Source organism: Dromaius novaehollandiae, chromosome 8, assembly GCF_036370855.1.
Source record: "Dromaius novaehollandiae isolate bDroNov1 chromosome 8, bDroNov1.hap1, whole genome shotgun sequence".
Lineage (NCBI taxonomy): Eukaryota > Metazoa > Chordata > Aves > Casuariiformes > Dromaiidae > Dromaius > Dromaius novaehollandiae.
In genome coordinates, this window is record NC_088105.1 from 26,080,157 (window position 1) to 26,097,864 (window position 17,708).

At 36.9% G+C, this 17,708-nt stretch overlaps 1 protein-coding gene across 2 annotated transcripts in view; it reads right to left on the reverse strand.

Moving 5' to 3' along the window:
- Positions 1 to 17,708, reverse strand: part of PRKACB (protein kinase cAMP-activated catalytic subunit beta) — a 101,209-nt gene that overhangs the window by 82,950 nt on the left and 551 nt on the right. For both annotated transcript variants that reach the window (XM_064516009.1, XM_064516010.1), the window contains exons 2-3: positions 17,169 to 17,309; positions 4,990 to 5,066 (exon numbers count right to left, since the gene is read on the reverse strand). In XM_064516009.1, coding sequence (XP_064372079.1) covers positions 4,990 to 5,041 — 52 coding nt within the window. In that variant the 5' untranslated portion in view covers positions 5,042 to 5,066; positions 17,169 to 17,309. The remainder of the gene's footprint in view (positions 1 to 4,989; positions 5,067 to 17,168; positions 17,310 to 17,708) is intronic.

Consider the following 17,708-nt stretch of genomic DNA (forward strand, 5'->3'; position numbering starts at 1 on the left):
TGGCATCTGGGCATCTCTACATGCTTCACACGCTTGCTAGTGAGTTACCAGCAAAGAGCACGTAGATTGCAATGGCCAGGTCTGCCCCAGGAGGACAAGTTAAGCTGGCGATGGAGGGAGATACTTTTGCCATCAACCATTACTTGGTCACTGTCATTGATATTGACAAAAAATAGAAACCCAAGGCAGTGTAGTATTTAGATAAAAGTGCAAAGATGGTACCAAAGATAGGTAAAGATGTTACCCCAGTTTCAAACATTTCCCTACTCCAGCCGTCATCATTTTCATTTTGGCCGGATTTAATCTGAGTCAGCTGATTTTCATCCAGGTGCTGACAGGCACTTTGATATCCTTGAGAAGACAGCAGCAGCATCACTAACAAGTGAGACATGCTGCAGCATCTTTAGCATATTCTTGGCATTAGAGCTCATTCCTCCACTAGCAGATTATGCTGCATACGCTCCATATGTGAGGACTTAGCGAGCTCCAGTAGCTGTTACCACCCTTTGGGGTTTGCCGGACAAGGGTTGCCTGGTCATTGCATGTACTTGAGCAAAGTCCTATATATACACACATAGCATACATACATATGTATGCACCGCACTGCATGACACTAGTTCCCCAATAAGTACGTGCTCTGTATACACATAGAGTGCTGATGCGTTTACATAAGCACTTATACCCATCACAGACATAACACATATATAAAGTAAGATAATTCACAGCGCTGCAAAACAGATGTACACCTTCCATGATCCTAATATTACATGTCTAAGTGAAGACTACAGAAGCAAGGACCCAGAGCTGGACCTTCACAATCTTCATGCTGCATACACAACTTCAGACATATTGACAAGTTAATATTCATGAATGATTTGCAGAACATTTCAGTGTTACATTATACTGATTTCATTAGCATTCAGAGCATCAACTTTTTTCTAGCCCTCATGCTTACTTACTAGTCTGCCTGAACTTTCTCATATAAATTCCTTTGGTGCTGAAATGCCTCACATTGCTGCTCATTCAAAAGTGCTTTGTCTCTTTTAAGTTCCTTTCAGCATAATTGGTTAAATAATCAAATCATGCAAATATGAAAAATGCTCTATTTGGATATGTCAGAATAACTCAGTAATGGTGCAGCCTAAACATTTAAAATTTCATTTGTTTTGCTGCTCTAAGATTTTTTTTAAAAAGCTATATTCTAAGAAAGTCAGCTCAGCAGTTTTAGAGCTATGTACACTTAATGATGTCATTTTGGTGATGCATTGTGTGTTTTAATTCATTTTTTTCTACATGTTTGTTCGGTACTATCAATTAGGTATAACCAAGTAAGACCAATCTTCTGTGATAAAGCTTGGAGCCCTCTGATGAAACTGGTGTGTTCCACTCTACCTAGACTCAGAACTAGAAATGAGAGGGTCAGTTCAGGACAGGAAAGCTAGATAAATTTCTGTTAGATCAAAGGCTCTCACATGTGCTTTTAATGGAAATCACTTTTTTATGTAGTAATTACTTCCGGAGCCACATATTCTTTCATTCACTAATCATGCCAATTTCTAGATGAGATAGCAGCATTTCTCTAGCAACTACAACAGTCGTTTTCAATATAGTTTTGAAACAAGTCACTAAATTTAAATCGTTACGCATTTTAATTTTCTTTCCTCACATTTAAGGTATGCCTGCACTGCAAGGGATTGGTATATATAGACTCATGATTTTGCCCATATGGTGTTACCATTCATACTGATATTTCTTCTGAGGATGCAGGCTCTGCTCAGGTTATGGATATGTACCTGCCTTAGCTGCTGTTCTCTGTGGCCAGTTTGCCTTAGGATTGCAGCAGCACCCATAAATTGCAGGGTGCGTGACAAGAATGCTTTCTTTGACAGCCGTTCCCCAAATCCCATGCTCCTGCATCTTTTAATGCCTCTACCATTTTCCTTCTTTACTCCTAAATAGGGTGGTCTATTTTGACATGCAGCCCTTTTTTTTTCCTTTCACCATGTTCCAGGCTACCAGTGCATTTCCCGCGGCCAGCTAACCTCTGCTCTGCTGGTCTGGCATGGTTTTCTAACATGGTGCTAACCAGTCAAGTAGCACAAATTTTGGAGATTATAGAGAGAATTTTCCAAATCCTCAGTTTCTGACCCAGAAATAGGAATACTTATCACTGCAGCATAATATAAGACCTGCCAAGAATATTTTGAGTGTGTCAGGTAGATGTGCTGAGGGAAGGGATGAAAGGCTGAGTATGCCAATGCCCCGCTTCGTGCACTGGCTATACAGAGTAATGAAGTGCATCTTTGTGCAGGTAAGATCAAATCTGCTGACCCCCAGGTCATTCCTGTTGAGGACCCTTCCTTACAGAAAGCAGCAAAAGAAAGGTCTTACATAGGGTTTCCACAGTGTTGGAGATTACAGCACCTCAATCCCCAATGAAACTAGAGAAACTTGGTCATCAACCTGTTCTGTCAGCTCTCCTGAAAAATGCTCTCTGCTCTACTCTGACTGTGAATCCAGGGGCTCTGGAGCCTCAGGAAAAAAGAGTGCTGCCCACTAGGGTTGTCACAGTTTTGAGGGACCTTTTGGTTCAAAGGGCGAGCAATTCACAGTTAAGTGTAATGTGAGGTTCCTTGAGTGTGAGTAGCTGCACTAAGAAGCTCCATAGGAAGCTTACCTCAGCAGCTGCCACTTCACCACTGCCACCCTCCCTCCCTGGCATTATGTGTTTCCTAAGAGAGCCAGTGGTCAGAGAAAACATTAAAATACGAAGCAAAGAGTTTATATGTTGCCTTATTGATTTTTTTTATTTCATGTATTTTACCACATTTATTTTACCACAGACCTCTCAAGAATCAAGTTTTTTTCTGATGTTGTAGATACAGCTTAAATTTACATGTTTCTTTAAACTATGCATTTGCCTGCTATCTTGACAGATAGTAATTTGTCAAATTTTCTATGGATAGTAGCTATATACTCCTGGGAGGTGTCAGGTTCTGTCTTGTGATCAATATCCTACTGAGTAGACACATTTTTTGCAGAGATAAATTACAGACTTCTTTAATGGCAAAATCCAGCTGCTCAGTTTTTGTCCTTTGTCTCATATGACCATCTCATCATGGGAGAAGAGCGGTAGTCTCAGCTATCAGTCAAACCGCACTTTCTTCAGTTGCTTATTACTGTTCTTTGAATTCTTCCATGCTCATAGAAGATAATGCCTGCAAATTTGTGATTCACAAGGAATAGCTAATAGCTCCTAAGCAAAATTCTTACTGACCTGCCTCTGTAACTGACTTTGTAATCCATTTGCTGGTATCATGCTGCCATCAAGCTCATTTTAAAGTTTTCCTCATACAGATTGAGAGAAGTCCTTCACTTTTCTACTCAGGGGTTCCAAAATTTTTGTATTCATGATTGCCCACCCTAGGAAAAGCAAGGTATTTTATACTATCTTGATTTGTTTCTCTTCACAATAGCTGATGGCACACAAAAATCAAAAGTAGAGAAGAACACACAATTTTTAGTTGCACATTTTGTTCTCATATTTTTAGTAGTTCAGCAACATATCTGAATTGCTGCACATGAACTACAAAAAGAAGGAAACTTAGGGCAAAATTGATGGTAGAGTTGTCTGATATAGTTTCTGATCCTGCAGACACATACTTTTTTTAAGCCTGCTGACAGTCACATAGATTTGAATGTAAATACTACTTGTATAGTCAAGGTTATTCATATTTATACCTGTTTACAAAAATATGTATTAGAATACTTTCAGGATAGCTAACTTTATTGTTTGCATGCTTACTGTAATTTGGATGCAATTAGTATTATACTAATGCTTGCTTTTAGTATATATTGAGACTCTGAATCACTTACCTTTTACAGAATAAAGATTACAAACAAAAATAGTGGCTTTTTTGGTTTCTCTTTTTAGGGCTTTTCTACAGAGATCTCCATGTTAATTATGGCTGTAAATTTAAAGTAGACTATACTATATCAAACCCCTCTGTATATATTTTTCTTCGGAATTAAAAATGACCTTAATTCAATTTAGTTTAACTCACGTTGGAAATGAAATAGGCTATGTTAAATGAAGGCCACTGTAATCCTAACTAAGAGAGTCCACACAATGAGTTTACCAGGCTTAACTACGACATTTGGAAAAATAAACTTAGATTATTTTACAGTATCATCATGCAGAGAATCTCTTATTCTAGTTTATAAGTTTCTAACAGATACTCTTGTTATATTATTTTGATAACAAAAGGACAAATTCATTAGAAACATGATCTATTAGAATGGATGGTAAGAAAAAGCAGTATTGTATGCATTACCAAATGCTAATGAGACATCAAATAGCTAAGTGAATTTAAGTGGGAGTTGTGGAATGAGATGAAATGAGGGAAACAGTAAAAATAATATTATCTTTAACACATTTATCTTTCATATGAAATTTCAAAATAACAACATAATTATCTCACATATGAGTTACAGCTAGTGACTTGAAGATATTACAGTAGGCCCCCAAACAGTCATCTACTAAGAAAAGAGAAGTAAAGATGTAAAAAGTTTGGAATAAAAAATGAGGAGAATATTGCCTAGCACACTGTGAGCTAGGTTTTGTCGCTTAGCTTCACCTAGGATAATCCTTGCCATTTCACAGACTCTTGCTGTACAGTATCATTCAGAATTTGAAAACTCTTGTTATCTAAATCCCTTTTCTGAATTTCAAAAATAGAAACAGGTGCAGGTACTTTAACAAAAAACACATTTGTCTCTGACAGTGGCATTGGAGGACTCAGCACTTTAGCTGTCCCCTCCACTACGAGAGAAGTGTAGCTTCCCACCACTCGAACTGTTTTATGGTTTAGTAGCAAACTTCACAGATAATCCTGCTAAATTACTCTCTTCTAGTAATGTATAACCACACACTTCATAAGAAAACGTGTTTATTCAGAGACATTAGCTTTTTAAAGAGACATCTTTTACCTGATTTGCCTTCCTTTTCCTGGATACCTCCTGTCTCCACATGTGATGTCATGCTGCGTCATCTCTTGCCATGAAGACTTGAAAGAGAAAAAACACCAAATGTTTGAGCTTATCATACATTGATCTCTTTTAACTGCTAGAATGAATAAAAAGGAAATAAATTCTGGACAGACCTCTATGCTGCGGATATCTTTGTGCATTATATTTCGAAGATCTTGACTTTAGTGTGGTCATAGTCATGTGTTCTGAAAAGAGTCAGAATCTCTTTCAACCAGTATCACAAAAGCTACTTAAAAATTTCCTTATACCCATCGCATAAACAGTGGCATCTAATTAACAAGAAAAACACTGCTTTCTAGTTAGGTGTTTTTTGTTACTGTTTTTCAGTGAGCTGTTTGGAAGTAGAAAGCTCCGTTTCTTTTGTACAGACTCTGCAGATGTCTTCTCATATCTGTTTTAGTATTGTAACATTGCTTCAAACAACAATTAGGAACAATGATGACCAGTAGTGACATATCTAAATCTAAATCTAATTCATTGTAATTTGCTCAAATGTATGTCCTGTAAATTGTGTCCCCTGTCACATATCACTGTATTGGTTAAAGAAGTGAGGCTAATAAGCTTTTTAATGCACAATCAGCTCTTCAGCTGTAGCACCTTTGGTAGTGCCATCCAAAAATAGAAAAACAGTCCAGGATGTTTTTCCGGGTTTATTATTTATGTCTAGAAGCTAGTTGTTAATAGAAACAAAATCACTTTTATAAGTCATGAATTTTACCCATTTATCTTTCTATAACTTGTTGATTTTCTCTCAGGGTTATAGCACAGTTCCTAGAAATAACAGGAGTTGTGCACGTATGCCTAACTGAAGGTAATATGTGTCCCATTTGCTCTCGTGGTTACAGCATACTGTTGTTTCTTCAGCACACACGATCTTCTTTTGCAGGTGTCCTTTGCTCTTATGAAAATATTCATCTAAACCAGAGGTGTTATCAATATGCAGTTTGTTCATGGTGTCCAGACTCCTGGTGCTTGCAGTGTCTCTCAAATTAATATAAGCTTTTGCTTAAATCTCAGCTTCTCCCATCTGCAGTATTTGTGTTGTTATTGCTTGTTTCTGATTTCAAGCTCTGCAAGCTTCTCTGCCTCTAATATCTTTGCCATATGGTATTTTCAGCTCTTGGTCATTTCTAAGGTATCACAGCCCCATCCAATCCAACACTTCATTGAAGTACATGTTCCTTGGCAAATTCTACATTGCCTCATCTGGGGTGAACTTCTAGGAGTCCAACTCCATATTATTTGTTCTCTGTTCTAGTGAAAACCAGGGGCTAAGTTAGCTTCTCAGAATGGCAAGATTTTTTCTAATCTAAAAATATTAATGAGCTCATGCTCTAGGACAGGGAAATTCCATGTTTTATCATAACACCTATAAGGGGTAGAAATATACTGAGCTATAACTGACTCTCCAACTTTATAAGCTGCCAAATACTTTTGAACCATCATGTTCAATGTATATTACTTTCGTATGCTTTGTTTTAATCTAGAGTGTGTTCTCCTCCATTTTTTGTAACAGTTTCATGGCTATCCCCTGCTTGGATTGCTGAAATCTATTAAATATGCCAAATGCATCAGAACTTGCTATTTTCAGAAAGAAAGCCTCCTTCTGGTTAGCTGCTTTTAAATAACACCTACTGCTTCCAGATGTACATTCAAGTGTTCTTTCCTTCTTTCCAGTAGTTTCTGGTACTTCCAGTGCTTCAGCCTTTAAATGCTCCAATTTCTTCATAGTTTGTTTCTTCCACTTCTTTTTATTGCTAGTACCATGAATCAGGAATCATTCTAGGCTCAGAGAATTAAAATAGATGTTCTTTAATCATGTGTGTCTGCAGTGCCTTTTCCTCACACTTACAAGACAGAAAGCTAAACCTCTTAAAGGTACATTTACACCAGTAACCTTCCATTGTAGGAAATTACAAGCATAGAAAATTATGGTATCATATTTATAGAAGTGCATCTATTGAATAAAATTTAATTCATGAAAGCAACAATCAGTAAGAGGCCACTTCGCATCTGAAAAAAGCAGCTAATAAACAGACTTGAAAAATTTGTTTAATTTTTGTGGATCTATTTTTGGTTTGTTTTGACTGAAGAAGCTAGAAGGAGAAATGTCTATGGTGCTAGCCAATAAGACGGTATTAAACCTCAGCAACATAAAGAAGTGGCTATTTCAAGTGGTTGTAATGCAAATCTCATTGTAAAAGCTTTTTGCTCTCAGCTCCAAAATCTGAGATGCCACTGGCAGAATGTGCTTTGATATCTTAATGGCAGTATTATTATATATTCTGCATATTTGATATTTGCATGATTGATCCACCCAGAGAGAGAAACTGAATGTTTTCAAGCATTTTTTTTTGTCCCATGAAACAGAGATCTTTGATTTCTAAATGCATTTAGACCAAGGCAGATTCTCTTTAAACTCTTTCACATCTGAAATGTTCAACTGACTTTCCAATGTTTGAAACAAATAGCTTGCTTCTCATGAAACTTTTACTTTTTTATTTATGCTGAAAGATGGTAACTATGTGAAATACTGTTTTTTTCAAGGGAATATGAAAGAGAGGATTTTTTAATTGGCATTGGATATTACCTTTTTACTCATCAAATTTACATGAAAGAACTCCATTCAGTCCATTTGTGCAAAGAGCAGATCTAACTCCAAGTAATATCCGAACCAGTAAGTGTCTACATATAAGAACTACCCTCAATCATATCTCTTCTGCTTCCAATGCTGTAGTTCCTTTGAAAAATTTGTTGGTAAAGACAATCAGTCAAGGCCTATAATAGAGAATGTATAATCATGCAGATGCCTGACCATGTTGGGGATAATGTCTGCACTTATTTATGTTATGTCCATGTACAACATTTTAAATCCAGGATGATAGCATCTTATGTGTAAGTCACTTAAGACAGTTGCTCTTTTTCTTCTCTGATAGCTCTCTTCAGAAATCTTCCTTTCTCATATTTTCGTCACAATAAAAATTATCCTTTGATTTAAACATAACTTTCTTTTGTTTCTTCTATTATTTCATATTGCTAAAATAAAAAAATCCATTCCTTTTCCAACTACAAGAAATGCCCTTTTCTTAACCCTAAAGACTTAATAAACCTTCTCATCCTTTTCCTCCTTTTATATCTCTTTTTGCATCCCTCCATCTCCTCTCCCACCCCATTCTGTTTATTTGTTCTTCTCCTTTTCTGTACTGCAAATTTACTAACAGAATCGTTACTTTGTAAGAGTTAACAAAGCTAATGAAATTCAGCAGCACACTTTGGTGGTTCCTTGCTTCATCCAAATAATTGGGGTACTAGATTTTATTTTCTCTAATAGGGTTGAGCATAACGACGTGGACATGTCTAATTCAGGCAAACCACAGGTCAGGATTGTCTCCTCTGAGCACACACACTCACAGGCAAAGGCCATAAAAGCTATTGCCAAGAAGAAAAGTATTTTTGTGAATTCTCAGATAAAATCCTGCTTTCTTCATACTCAAAAGAAGTTTTGCCATCAGTGACATCGGGATTTTATCTGCAAAACTTGGCCTGGATTGTTTTCCTATTTTTGTGGCTGTTACCTCTTACAAACTTTTTAAATACATAGTATCTTAAAGCAAATACTTTGCTTAAACTCTCTCTTTAGTTTCTGCCATAGCATCCCACCAATTTATTGCAGAGAAAGGAGTATAATTAGCCATATCCATTCCCTGAAGGTTAGTATAGGACAGTATACTGAATGGGCACAAAAGACATCCTAGTAATGGTTCTCCTGGGTAAGTAATTTATTCCTATAATTTCTTAGAAATGATAAATGTAGTTACATTGTTCTCCTTTGGTTAAAAGCACTTCATCTATGCAGTATATTGGAGGGATATTTCTTCTCTGTCATTTATCTGTTTGAAGGGGGGGCTAAAGGCTTTGCATAATGATCCTTTAACATGCAAATATTAATACTACAACCAATGCCAATACTCATCAGTTATGTAGTGTTTTCTCATCCATAAATCTCAGAGTGAGACAGACAGTTAAAGGCAGAAGATTTGGAAAGTTTCAGCAGCATTTGTGAGTGGCACAGTCCATGGCTGCTGGGGCTGCAGGGAGGAGAGAAGAGGAAGAGGCAAGAGGAGAACGGCTGGAGGAGGTACAGGGAGAGCAGCCGAACCCCTCGCAGAGGGCGGTGCCCCCCTGCCATAGACAGGCAGCACAAGAACTGCAAGAAAGGAATAAAATAGTGCAGAACAGAAGAGAAGAGGGTTTGAGAATGGGAGTGGGAGAGAACAAAGAAGTCAGAAAAACTGAAGTGCATCTGCGTGGAGAACGCATCAGAGAAAAGAGAAGAGGTAAAACCATGATGGGACAGAACGTATAGCTATCCTTCTCACCTGTCCTGCCCTCCTGGAGTCTCATCTCTCCACCTCGTTCTACAGGAAAATACATGGTATGTTCTTTTAAGAAAGAAAATACTATGGGAGGCAACCTGTTTAGCCTGGAGAGAAAAAGGGGTGCTATGACTAGGAGAACCTGTGATTTCGGTGCAATCTCAGGAGCGTGTGAGCAGTCCAAGTTCGTGCACCTGTGTCTCTGATCTGCATGTGAGATCTCTAGTCACTTCGACAGTTTTCAATGGAGTAATTTGGAGATCTTTGGTCTGGAGATGGTCTTTTAGTATATGTTTGGGCAGCTGCATCACAGTGGGGTCCTAATTTTGAACAGGGCCTCTGTTTTCTGCCAAAATTGAAATAATAAATCATAATCTACTCAATAATGGAGTCACTATTGCTTCTTGGACATAAAAATCCCATGAGATTATAAGGAAATTCAAATTACATTAACATTATCTATTGTATTCACCAAAAATGTTCTCCATAGTTTGAACCAAAACTCCAAATCATCATGTTTTTGTAAAATGTAATTGTAGCAGTCATTTATTCCTTTGCTACCAAAAGTAGTAGTAAAGAGTTTCAAGAATTTTCCTACATCATGCTACGCATTTCTCCATAAGCAGGGCACTCTGGAAAGTTAATCTTTTTTTTGTACGATTTTGGAGACTACAGCACAGATACAATAAGGCCCCTTTAAATCTCTCTGGTTTATTTGGTTGCTTAGGGCAACCCCTGTAAACAGCAGCGGGACACCAGGAGGTCTTCCCAATGCTGGGAACCTCGTGTGGGAAAAGTTAGGTCACTCTGGAATGGGCTGATTCAGCCTGCCTGTACCTGTATGAGGAGACATATGCTTTTGCAGGGACTATTTTGCACATTTCTTCTGGAATGCTTCATGCTTTTGTGCTCTATAATAATTTTAACTTGTGATATACAGCAAAAATAAACATGTTTTCTGGCAACAGTTTTTTTCTTGTCTTCTACATTGCTTTCCTATTGTGAGATAAATATTTTTATTTACTGATTAAATATTTATATATAATGAAAGAAGGTTATGAGAAAGAAAACTCTGGCTGTACAGAAGGGACTACTCTGCTTCTCATTTTGACAATGTGCTTTTATTGTGCCTTTTGAGACAGTAGCTTTAAAAAGGTGAAAAGCCTATTGGAAAGCTAAGTAAAAATATTCCTGGGGGAATCCAAGTAAGAGTAAAAATGTTACTCTTTGCAATATTAGTTGTCAATCAGACATGAATAGAGGGGTTAAGTATTAGCTAGCTGATACATATTTCAAAGCTTATTATTACTGACAGAAAACAGCAGCTTCTTTCTCATACACAATTATGCAGTTAGAAAACCAATGACCTGCACTTCTGTGTCATTCTGCTAAAGTACTGAAATATTTTACCATTTCCCTGATATTTTAGGACTAAAGTTTTTTTTTCAGGTTATGCTTCAGAAATTAGATTAAAGGTTTATCTAGTATGTATCTTCCCCTCGTACTGTTTCATTACTAAGAATTGCTTCCGAAAATTATTATATTACTGCTATACATGTTATCACACAACTACTTTCCTAGATTTAAAAAGTGATATTCCTTCTATATATGTCCCTCTTTCATTGCTCTCTATGAAATAATTGCTATCAGTGGACTATATAGAAAGGTGAACTTGGTCACACAGGAATATTAAGTTAACTTTGAACTCCATTTTATGTCTGTAATATTTAAGAAAAAAAAGACATTTAATTCTTGTTAACGTTGTAGCTCTATAACCTGTACTCAGTATAAAAATATACTGCCTAAACTGTAGCTATGAAAAAGTCATTACATAATGTCATGTCATCCCGTGTATGAAACCCATGGTTTTGTGATTAAATGATGAAAACAGTCTGAAGGGGTAACTTTCTTAGGCTAATTAAGGCTCAGGAATGAAATACTAAGTTATTTTTAAACTTTTGGTTGAACCCTATAAACATCACTCTTCCTTTTATTTTCCTGAGACAGAAAAAGGTATTTAAAGCACTTCCTTGTTTACGTAATCCAAATTCATACCGTCTTAAGCCATATGTAGACTCTTAGATGAGAGCAAAGTGACCAGAAAATACAACCAAGTCAAAAAGGGAAAAAATGCAGGACAGCAGTGAATTTAAATCTTTCATAACTGCAGATGGAACTTGGAAAGGTAAAATCTTGTCAAGTCTTCATGGACGTGCTAATTCTAGGGCACTTTTTATAAAAGGTGAAGTTTCCCTGATGTACCTAGTCAAAATTTCTCTTCTACCAGTTTTGGTGCAATAGACTTTTAGTCCAGTTTGGGAGTGGGATGGGACTTGGAGAGCAACAAACTCAAAATCTGCCACTCTCTGCTCTGGATCATCAACGGAAAAACTCCCTTTTCTTTTCAAACAGAAGTACAGTCATTTAAAGGAAATGAGGTTATTATCATGCTATCCTTTCCACATTTCCACCCTAGTCCTTACCCTAAAGATGGACAGAAAGCCTTTCATGATAAAGACAGGTGAGCTATTTTTTGCATGGAAAACCACATTACACTCAGGTAGATCATTTCATAATGTGCTGTTCCAGGGTCCTCATGCTGCACGTCCGTCTGAGTGGAATGAGAGGCCATTGGAAGCTGGGGCATAAAGTAAGCTACTTCTTATTTTCTACATACAGGGAATCTCTTCTGCGAATTTTTACATTTTTACGGTATATGTTAGAGACAACTATGTGTCCCACTGTTTCAGAACTCCTCCAGAGATTACAATTTGACTTATATATTTGTATTTTTCATTGGCCTGTTTTACTCTATTATCTAGCTTTTGTATATATACTCGTATATAGTATATATATCATATATAATTTATCATAAAATATAATTGCTATGAGCTGGTGATATATTTCAACCTTGTCATTAACATATTAAACAACAGGTTTTTTTGTCTTTTAAATAATATTGTAAGGAATTAGCCCGTTACAGCTATTACATCCCTATTCCATCCCTTCGTCAGTGTACCACCTGGTACAGATAGATCTAATGAACACTTTTGTAAAGAAGGGTGTAGGTATTATCATTTCTATTTTATAGGTGAAGAAACTGAAGTGGACATGTGCAATGAGTAAAACATCTACGGAGATTCTATAGTCCCATCACAGTCTTTAGGAGGTATTTGTCCCCATCACAAAATCACTGCACATTTCTATATAAGCAAAATGCTCTCCCCAACAAACCAAAGCCTAAGTGATCCATGCAGCCAGAAATTGCTTTGAGGTACAACGGTAGATCTGTGTAAAGGACTTTTTATGGCATCTAGGATTTTCATAATCTCTATTATTTTTATGGGAAAAATTTTTGTGTAGAAAACGTGAAGAACTAGCATTTATTTCAACATTTTAACAGTGCATAATAATGAAATCCAAATTTCAGCACACATTTTTATTCCATTTAAGCAAATGCCAACCTTTCAATAGTCTTTTTCACAGGAAAAATAATATATGTATTTCTACAATACATTAAATTCTTTGTAGTTCAGCTAATGTGAATAATTGTATCTGGCATTGAGATTTCCCAGAAACAGATTTGCTAGCTAACTCTACTGTAGGAATACTCTGTGCAGAATACAAATTCTGAAGATATTATAAAAAGCCAAAGCATCTGGTTTTTAATCTGTATTTATTAAGAAACATGACAAGGCTATAAATTAAACAATACATTCTGAATGTATGTTAAACTTTATAAGACCGAGTCTATGACATTTAATCTAGGGAGCACAGGAATGGAATCTGGAAGGACTTGAGCACTTAGTTCTGCCACTGACTCCAAAGGTCGTGTTCCAAGTGATGTGCAAAGTGGGAAGTAAATCAGATGGATGCTGAAAATAGATTTTCTCAACCTTGTACATATTTCAGATCATTATCTCCTGTGTGGCTTTTGACAATGTACTCATCTGTCTGGCACAAATTCATCGCTGACATGACATTGAACCAACAGCTGGGATAAATTTAAATCTGTGTATCCCCTTCTTAATGGAGATAAGTAATATTTACCTGATAAGAATGTTGTGAGAGTAATACCTGTACAGTGATGAATAAAAGATTGTTTACTGCCTATGACGAAGGTGTACCAGTCGTTTCTTGAATAATTGTTTTTAACAAATGTTAACATTATATGTAAAAGGATTTAATTCCATTTTTCTTCCAGCCCAAATTAACAATACATCAAGAGACTTTCATAATGAAAATAAGTTTTCTCTGTCAGTTGAACCAATATTATCTGTGAGAGAAGATTTACAGCTTCTCTTTAGGTCATAAAGCCTAGATACCAATTATCTTCACTAAAAATGGTTAAGATGACAGTAGTACAATATCATACAAAATAGTTACCACATTGCACTATGTCAAACTAATGAACTGACCACTTCAGATTCATGTCAATGAACCTACATGAAACAATTTTCAGTTATACCTAATAAGATGCTGATCTAACAGATTTGAGAATTTTTCCATTATTTTACAAAAGGACACATTAACTACATGAGAAACACCCCAACTCTAGTGGGACGGAAAGCTCCCAATTCCCATTTTTCTTCTCAGTGATTCCTGACCAGACTGCTTAAATTCTCTTTTATTTCCTGTGTCCAACATCTGCAAGGAATGAGATGCTCACACACCTCTACTTAAGCCTGCGGGCCAGCAATAGCGCAGGAAGCTGTTGGTAACACTGTATGACCTTATTTCAACTGGTAAATGCTTATGTGCAGTAAGAAAACTGTTTTTTCCTTTCCTGGATGACCCCATGAACTTAACTGATCAGCAGATATAAATTTCCACTTTCCTTCAATCTGTTCCTGACTTGATCCTACCAACCTTCACACAATGGAAAATATTTTTTTTACTGGTTTGATGGCCTTTTATCAAAAAGAAACGTATCTCTAAACTGCTGAAGTTCTAGGACTCCCTTTTTGCTCTTAATCAGGGGCAGAGAACAGATGGGAACTTGACAGGATTATTTGAGAAAAGAACCTCCCAAGCCTTGATTACTGAACAGATAAAGACGCTCTGAAATGATATTTTGTGTGGTTAAAAATAGAATTATTCTCTTGTCTTAAAGCCATTCAAAGACATGCCTGAACCAAAGGGGCCCCATTAAGCTCCAGTGTAATTGAGTGCAATCTATTGATACCCTTGGTATTATGGTATCTGCTTACATCAGTACTGAATTTCACCCAGAGAGTGTTTGAATTGATAAGGATTATAAAAAATTATTGTATATGAAATGTTATGTTACACCAATATCATACTGTTACAGCTTGTAAAATCACATTGCTCTGTATAATAAAAGATGTTTACAGCAGCAATGAACTCAAACCAAGCACATAGCACATGTTTGGTGATATAAAAAAAAATAACAAGCCATCTTGCTGGGCATTTGATTTTCAGGGGATAATCCCAGACAGTACTCTGAAGATTAGAGAGATAGGAGATAAGAAGCTGTGACAGGCTGGCAGTATCTGCCTGGAACACTATAGCCTATTAGCAGGTGTTGGTGCTGCTGGGAAAACGTTGCATGGATTTTGCTAGCACAATGAGCAGATGGCTTATTATAAAAGAAATGGGTGTTGCTCTTTGAAGCGAAAAACATATATGGGCTGAGAAGTCTTGTACAGAGAATCCTGAGGGAATATAAAGCGTAGGGAGAGAACTCGAACTGAACCTTGTTATTTCATTGGCAACGCTTTTATTTTTAGAGTCAGACTCTAGGAAATGGGTGATTTTTGACTGCACAGACTATGTTTAGACATAGTTTTATAGAAAGCTGAAAAATGCACCTGTTAGAAAAGCATAATTAACTACCTAGTAAATATATTGCAAATGGAATGTTGTGCAAACAGAGGAAAACATACTCGGAATAGCTAGGTTTCATACTGCACAGCTACATGCTGATTCTGCTTCAAAGCTTTTGAACCTCACGATTGTTATTTTACACATTTTGACCCTTACTGTGGCTTTTTGGCACCCTCAGCACTAAGAGCTGCATGAAGGTACAAACCATTTCAACAGTAGAGGCAAAATGCAACTTGAGGTTTTCTGGACCATATGAGATTATGCATCCTACTGCACCTTTGTAAACTGATAGTTGAATGGCATTGGATTAGGGGACAAGAGAACTGGATTTTCACTTCAAAGCCTATTTTGTGACTTTGAACAAAGACCAGGAAATCTCTTTGGAATATTTAATTGTCCCCTTTGTAATTTGGAAAAATTATATTTACTGACTTTGATTTGGATTATATATATTCAGCATTAGAGTGCTCATAATTATTCAGGGAGCACGTTATTAATAACACCAAAGGTGATGTAGGAACTGTGCTCAGATAAATAATCAGCCTTTCTCTGAAGGACAAGATTGATCTGATTGCCATCACCATTCTTCTACTACTATGACTATTTAAGATCGTAAAAGTACATGGGATACCTGGATGGAATAATTGTAAGAACCTCCCCCCCCAGAAATTTCATAGAAAAATGTGGATTTATGTGAAACAGCACATTCATTCCTGATCTCTACATTTTTGTTTGGCCTATGTTTCTTTATTTGTGGAATTCATAAGATGATCTTCATGTCATAAAAGATATCTCTTATTGCTAGTTTTATTTACAGTAGCAATTATCTAGGCACATCTGTTGTCTCAAAGGCACCAATGTTCAATATCTAAACTAGCTCAATATTCAAACTAAAACTCCTCTATTTAATTCTCCTAATCAAGCATCTGGGTATTTAATACCCTGGTTTTGTTTCTTGCTACATTTTGTTAGCACTTACATTTCAACTTAGAGGTAGTGAGTACAATCTACTTTAAGAGTGATTCAGAACGCAGATTACATTAGAAAAGTAAATGTGATCTGCTTCTGGCAAACAACAACTAAAAGCACATTCTGGAAGAGATTAATGCCTGCTGCCTACCAGGAATGGAGATGAATAAAAGCATTTGTGTTGTCAGCCTCTGGTCCTCACTGGGAGGTCAGGCCACAGACTGCGATTTCCCAGTTAAGGCCAGTATCCATTTGCACCAGTGCTCCCTGGGAAGGTGAAGGTACTAGCTGCACCACAGAGGTGAGTGCCTCCCAGAAGTAAAGCTGGGTGGGCATGGTTCTGTTGTGAGGCACCAGGTTTAGCTGGAAAGTATAACCCTTAAGCTGGGGACAACCCTTTGTCCTAAACCCTTGTTTGTGATTTGCCACTCTTACATTATATAACAGAATTCAGCACTGCACAAAGGTGCACCTCAGACTTGGATTTACAGACCATGTCTAGCGATACAGAATGTGGGCACACAGCTAAAACAAAGCAGATGGGGTCTGACACAGGCGCAAATCAAGCTTTGAACCAGAGATAACATGCAATGCAGATGCGCCTTTCAAATTATTACATCTGCAGTCAATAGTAAAATTCCGAATGACTTTAATGGAAGCAAAATCAAACTTTTCCCTGCAAGCATCCTCTAGCACACCTGTGAGAAGAATGAAGAATGTTTGGCTGTTGACAAGTTTCAATCACATTGCTTCTGTTCTAGTGTATAATTTCTTTCATTGAAATTTAGGTCTGTTCCTACAAATGCTAACCTACACAAATAAGCACGATTCCCTGAAAGATTTTTCATCTGGCTTGCTTTCCTTATCAGTCAGTGTAGTGCTTGTAAAAGAGGCCCGTGATCTGTTCCCATTAAAATGGCAGCTTACCTCTGAAGAAGTTCAACAAAGTAGATAAAACAATACAATGCTGATCAGTTCACAGGTAAAATTTCAGCCAACTTGACTTGCTTCATGTCATTTAATAAACTTCAAGTTATTGTCAACCTTCTGCATTCCAGTTTTTTTTTCCTGAGGAAGAAAAGGGAAATTTTAAACCAAGCCCACTGAATATATTTATTTCTAACTACTTTTAAAAAGTTGTAGGGAGTCTCAGGAGATGCCTATTGTAGCCATGAGACTGTTCAGAAAAAGGTGAACTGAAATTGATTTTAAGAGTATAAAGTATTGAGGAATGTATCACGTAAGAAAGTAAAGTAATATGAAGGGGCTTGGTTAATCGATAAAACAGAAAAAAACTCCAAACATCAGCAACGAGAATAACTCCATAAAAGATGACGGCTACTTCCACGGCAAACGTAACTCAGTGCAAATCCAGTGGCGCGTCAACTTGCACTGCTTGCGAATCTGACTCATCCCAGAAATAAGCACACAGGCTACGACACAGCCTACGGGGACAATGCACCGAAT